Source organism: Bubalus kerabau, chromosome 4 (genome assembly GCF_029407905.1).
Source record: "Bubalus kerabau isolate K-KA32 ecotype Philippines breed swamp buffalo chromosome 4, PCC_UOA_SB_1v2, whole genome shotgun sequence".
Taxonomy (NCBI): Eukaryota; Metazoa; Chordata; class Mammalia; order Artiodactyla; family Bovidae; genus Bubalus; species Bubalus kerabau.
This window is the reverse complement of record NC_073627.1, coordinates 8,765,044-8,771,317: the sequence shown is the minus strand read 5'-3', so window position 1 is coordinate 8,771,317 and position 6,274 is coordinate 8,765,044. Positions and strand designations below refer to the sequence as shown.

Genomic DNA, 6,274 nt, shown 5'->3' with positions numbered 1-6,274 from the left:
TGCTGCGCTCTGAGTCAGGTAAGGGACGGGGTAGTCTGCAGGCCGCGGAAAGGGAGGGCGTCTGTAAGTGGCGGGCCCGGGGGACGACATCAGAGAAGTTTGGGGGACACTCACTTCCCGCATCCCTACAACTCTCTATCCTGTTTCCTTCCTTCCTTCCCCTTGCTCCCTCATCCTAACAGCCCTTTTCAAAGATACTGCCCTCCTGGGCTCCCTCGCCCCGTTTCCATTTGTTATGGAGGGAGGGGAGAGGGCTTGATATCCCACTCTTAGGGAGAAGAGAATGGCTTCGGATGTCCCTTACACTCTTCCCTCGTTTGGCTAATTAAGTCTCCTCTAAAACATCAAAGAGGAAGAGCCAGGCGGACCCTGCGGAGGTTGGACCACCGGGCACAGCTTCTGTTTCCCAGACCAAGGCAGTAAAAGATCCTCCCCAGCTGCGGGGACAATTTTAGAGGAGCCCCCCCCCCAACTCCTTGCGCACACTCTCTCGTCGGAGGTAGGGGAAGAGGGCTCAGTTCCCGCTATGGTCCCCGCAGGCACCTCACTCCATTCGGAGGAAGCGACCCCCGGGTCGCGGGATGGAAGCGGTCTTCCGAGAGACTGTGTAACTCGAGCCGCGGGCGTCAGCGGGCCAGAGAGCTCGGCCGGACACCCTCGGCTCGGCTCGTGGATGTTGACCGCCCCCTCGGAGAGTCCCCGCAGATATGGCGGAGAGCTGGCTACGCCTCTCGGGGGCAGGGGCGGCGGAGGAGCCCGGGTCAGAGGGCGGCCTGGAGGAGCCCGACGCTCTGGATGACAGCCTGACCAGCCTGCAGTGGCTGCAGGAATTCTCTATTCTCAACGCCAAGGCTCCCGCCCTGCCCTCGGGGGGCACCGACCCCCACGGCTACCACCAGGTGCCAGGCTCGGCCGCGCCGGGGTCTCCCCTGGCGGCCGACCCCGCCTGCCTGGGGCAGCCGCACACGCCCGGCAAGCCCACGTCGTCGTGCACGTCGCGGAGCGCGCCCCCGGGGCTGCAGGCCCCGCCTCCCGACGACGTGGACTATGCCACCAACCCGCACGTGAAGCCGCCCTACTCATACGCCACGCTCATCTGCATGGCCATGCAGGCCAGCAAGGCCACCAAGATCACCCTGTCGGCCATCTACAAGTGGATCACGGACAACTTCTGCTACTTCCGCCACGCTGATCCCACTTGGCAGGTAGGGGAGGCCCTCCAGCCCGGCCCACGCTCCCGCGGGCTGGACTGGCATCGCGGATCCAGATCCGCAGGCGCCGCCGTCAAGCCAGGGCCCGAGGGAGGAAGGCCGTCGAGGAAGGACCTCTAGGGAGCCCAGTGCTTGGAACTGCCCCTACTCTGACTTCAGAGAGGAAGGAGGGCGGATGTTCAGAGGGCTTTAGGGGTGTTGAATTTGAGGTTGAAGTGGAAAGAACTTGTCACCCATCCAGCAGGCCCAGTCCAAAGACCAGGGCTAAACTATGTGTGGACGCTGGCCCCCTAGAGGGAGGTTGATGGACTGAGGGACACATTTTTGTCCCAAGTCCTAGAATTCCTAGACACGACCCTGCTCCAGGCCAGTTTGTCAGGGCTGGACTGGAATCGGAAACAGGCTCTACATCCTGCCTGGTTTCAGTTGGCTGGAGGAGGACAGGGAGGTGAGAGGGGCTGTGCTCTGGGGTGTGAAGGCCAGCTGTGTCCCCATGGAAGGGCTGTGCGGCCTTCCTAAAGCTGTTGTCCCATCCCCCACCCCAAACCCTCCCTGGTTTCCTGCCACCACTCCCCTCCCCACCCTTCTCATGAACCTCCCTGGGGGGACAATTACCTGAGCCAGGTGCTTTCCACAGGGGCTGTGCCTCCCACACTGGCTTCATGTTCCAAGTCTCCAGAACCTGGCACAGAGCAGCCAAGGGGCCCAGGCCGCCATGTAAACATCCCAGTCTTGCTAGGGGGCACTACCCACCTGCCGGCCCCACCATCCAAGCCCCAGACCGCTGTTCCCCAACGTGGTTGGGACTGTGCACGCAGGCATGAACAAAGCAGGGTAGTGATGGAAGGCTGGGCACACCTTGCCCTGAGCATATTTGACCATCAGCATCTTCGATCATCTGCCTCTTGGAGACAGAGACCCAGGATGCGCGGATCACTCCCTGTGTCACAGGCCACAGGATCACAGTTCCAAGATGTTCCACATTTGCTTGGGCTCTGACCCGGGGGGGCAGTACCATTTGTAACCTTGGTGAGAAAGCAGAGATCCCCCAGCCACCCTACCCCAAACCTGAGAGGCCCCAGGAATGAGTGCTATGCCCTTGGCCCTCTTGGCTGGGTAATAATCAACCGCGGCCTCAGAGCCTGGAATGGGAGGAGGGGAGTGTTGGGGTGGCGGGGGAGTGAGGGCCCAGGCCAGCGGCCGGCTCTACAAACAAGGAAACTCATCAGATTCCACCTCCCTCCCCACACACACACATACACACACTCACACCCACTCACTCACTTCACAAACAGAGAAGGCCAGCCAGGCCTAGGCAGAGAGGAGATGGCCGTCCAGGCCCTGGGGGAGCCGAGGCCTTTGGCCAGAGGCTGCAAGCAGCAGGGGAGGGGAGGGAGGGCAGGACAGGGTGGCACTGAGAGCCATCCTGCGGCTCAGGGCTCGGATGACTGAGCAGGCAGATATCCTGGCAACAGGGAACAAAAACCCCCGACAGCACTCCCGGTGCCCCGTGGCTGGTGTCCCAGAGCCTCCTGGTCTGAGCTGCGCCTCTGCTGCCCTCCATCCCTCCCAGCGGCCCCCATCGGAGAGAAGCTGGTTGTGGGGACTGGCACTGGGTGCCCCCCATCTCCAACCCTGCCCACTTACCCACCCTCCTCTCCTCTCTCCCTGTGTCCAGAATTCCATCCGCCACAACTTGTCCCTGAACAAGTGCTTCATCAAGGTGCCTCGGGAGAAGGACGAGCCTGGCAAGGGGGGCTTCTGGCGCATCGACCCCCAGTACGCAGAGCGGCTGCTGAGCGGAGCCTTCAAGAAGCGGCGGCTGCCCCCGGTCCACATCCACCCAGCCTTCGCCCGCCAGGCCGCACAAGAGCCCAGCGCCGCCCCATGGGCCGGGCCGCTGACCGTGAACACTGAGGCCCAACAGCTGCTGCGGGAGTTTGAGGAGGCCACCGGGGAGGCGGGCTGGGGTGCGGGTGAGGGCAGGCTCGGGCATAAGCGCAAACAGCCGCTGCCCAAGCGGGTGGCCAAGGTCCCTCGGCCCCCCAGCACCCTGCTGCTCACCCAGGAGGAGCAGGGCGAGCTGGAACCCCTCAAGGGCAACTTTGACTGGGAGGCCATCTTCGACGCTGGCACTCTGGGCGGGGAGCTGGGCTCGCTGGAGGCCCTGGAGCTGAGCCCACCAATGAGCCCCGCCTCGCACGGGGACGTGGACCTCACCGTCCACGGCCACCACATCGACTGCCCAGCTACGTGGGGGGCTTCAGTGGAGCAGGCTGCCGACAGCCTGGACTTCGATGAGACCTTCCTGGCCACGTCCTTCCTGCAGCACCCTTGGGACGAGAGCGGCAGTAGCTGCCTCCCCCCGGAGCCCCTCTTTGAGGCCGGAGATGCCACCCTGGCCACCGACCTGCACGACTGGGCCAGCGTGGGTGCCTTCTTGTAAGAAACCAGGCCCTGCCCCTCCCCCTCCGGACAGCGCCCACGTCTGGGCCCAGACTGCCCCCCAGTGCAGGCCTATGGAAACCCTACTGCCCAGGCAGGGGCTGGGCCAGGTCTCCCAAAGCTGACCCCACAAGGACACAGGGCGCGCAGCCCGGGCCGTCCTCAGATTCCAGCCCAGGCGGCTGAGAACTGGGACCTAGGACCAGAATTGCTGCCTCCCCTCCCCAGCCCCCATACACAGTGTTTCATTGATCCACTTCTTCCCGGCCCCAGGGACACACTCGGGCCCCTTCACTTTGAGAGCTACAGCTTGGAGGGTCCCTGCTCAGGCTGGAAGCCACAGTACAGGGTCCGCCCCAGAGCCTCTTAGCCTCTAGACTTCTCCCTCTCTGGCTCTCCTCCCCAGGTCTCCATCCGGAGAAAGTTCCCAGGTACAACAAGTGCTAATTAGGTGACTGCAAATTAACCCCCTAGGGGCCTCTCCCGGCCGAGCTTCCCTGGGGCCAGGCCGACAGTATGTGGGGCGGAGCTGGGGAAGGGGGCCAGAGAGAGGAGACTGAACCGAGGTTGGGGTGCCGGGTGGAGCCAGGAGATTTTCTAAGGCCTCTGGGGCCTTCTGGCCCCATCTCTAGAGGTATAAATCCCTAATCTTTGAGCCCAACTTGAGGCTGAGAGCAGCGGGGAGTTGGGTTTCTGCAGGGTTGGGGACAGGAGCAGCCAAGCTGCAGAGGGAAGGGGGGACAGAAAGACTAATGTAGTGAGTGTAGCTATAGCTGAGGCTTAACCGGGAGGGACACGGTGCTTGCTAGAACCACTGGGACCAGAAAACGGGGGATCACCCGAGCCCCCTGCCTGTGCTTGTGCAGGGGAGTGCCTTGCTCCACCCTGAGCCCCTTGGGCTGTGTCCCACATCCACCCTCCTGCCCCGTGAGGCAACTTAACTTTTTCATGAAAAGTTATTTACAGTAAAACATTTTTAAAAATAAAGCTTTTAAAAAATTTAAAATGGACCTGCTTGCAAATTTGTTTGGGGAAAAGTGGGGGCCAGTTTTTTGGGGGGTTTCACTGCCAAGGGGGAATGGCTGGGAGGAAGACGGGGTGGGGGCACCAAAGGCCTGCAGAGTGCCAGCTGATGCCCTCCCCATGACCTCTGTGTCCCCAGAGACAAGGACTGAGAGGCAGCCCTGGGGAGGGGTCCCCTGCAGCCAGGCCCTAGCGCCTCTACCTGTGCAGTGTGGAGACAGCACCTGCTGTCCCCAGCGGGCGGCAGCAAAGGAGGCGCAGCCCCCTCCCTGGCCCCGGGGACTCACAAAGGCCGGGCTTGCCCAGGGCTCGGTTCACGTCCCCCAAGTCCCCCACCACGGGGGCCTGCCCAGGCTTGCCTTCAGTCCTCGCCTGGGCCTGTCTCCAGCTCCTCCCTTCCTCGGTCCCTTTCTGGAGGGACAGGGTGTGAGGTCAGAGGGCCCCAGCCCCAGGGCCCCTACTTCCCACCCTCGGGTGCAATCACCCCACCTGGCACCTTCCCTCCAATGCAGACTGAGGGTGAGGAAGGCCACCAGGGGAGATGAAAGACAGGGTGCCTAGACCCTACTCTCCCACCGTCAGGTTCCAGCCTGTGGGGAACCAACCTACCAGAGTTCTGATGGGGAAACTGAGGCACAGGAAATGGGTGACACTCAGCGGGCACCTTTCAACCCCCTCGCCCCAGCTTTGCCTGGAACCTATCACTCCCCACCCCCGGCCCCCACCTAGCCCTGCCAGCACAGCTCCTTCCCCCAGCACGCGTGAGCACACACACACACACACACACACACACGCGCGCGCGCACACACACACACAGGCAGGCACAAACAGAGGCACTGTCCCACACAATCCTGCCCAGTCTCCGCGGACCCCTTCTTCCCCCGAAGCCCCTTTCTTTCCCTGCACTTGAGGCTGGCTCCTGGCCAACCTGGCATTCCCCGGTTAACTTGCTGCTTTCACTTGCTAATTATTCCAAATATTTCAGAAGGGTGAGCACACTGCAAGGCCAGCGGGCTGGGCCTTACTGAACTCGGGTGCCAGCCCACTCTCTTCCCACAGCTCGCTGAGGAGGCTGCCCCGTCTTCCCTCTTGAGACACGCCCCCCCACAGCATTGACTCCCTCCCTCTCCCCACCACCCACCAGCCTTCCTCCGCACGTTCCCCAGCACTAGGGGAACACGGGGGCTCCAGGCTCTCCACTGGGCCCCAGGATCAGCCTCCAGCCCCCGCCAAATGGGGTACAGCCTGGATTGACAGAGGGGGCCTGTCACTGTCCTTCCTCCTCACCCTCTGCCTGGGCCCATCCTGGGGGAGTGGGGCAAGGTCAGGGTGCAGGTGAGGAAAGGCTGAAGGAGTCTCTGGCTGCCAGGAAGAACCACCAGGAAGAACCACCAGGAGTTGAAAATCCCCATGCCTGGGATGGGGGGTGCAGTGTGGGGCGGCAGGCATCGGTACTTCTAAGGGTCCAAAGACACTTTCTGCTGCTGCTGCTGCTGCTAAGTCGCTTCAGTCGTGTCCGACTCTGTGTGACCCCATAGACAGATTCTCCAGGCAAGAACACTGGAGTGGGTTGCCATTTCCTTCTCCAATGCATG

General features: G+C 62.5%; 1 protein-coding gene across 1 annotated transcript; it reads left to right on the top strand.

Moving 5' to 3' along the window:
- Positions 1 to 707: 707 nt before the first annotated feature.
- FOXJ1 (forkhead box J1) lies at positions 708 to 3,657 on the top strand. The gene is made up of 2 exons (XM_055579820.1): positions 708 to 1,205; positions 2,890 to 3,657. The coding sequence occupies exons 1-2, from the start codon at positions 708 to 710 to the stop codon at positions 3,655 to 3,657; spliced, it is 1,266 nt and encodes a 421-aa protein (XP_055435795.1).
- The last annotated feature ends 2,617 nt before the right edge of the window (positions 3,658 to 6,274 follow it).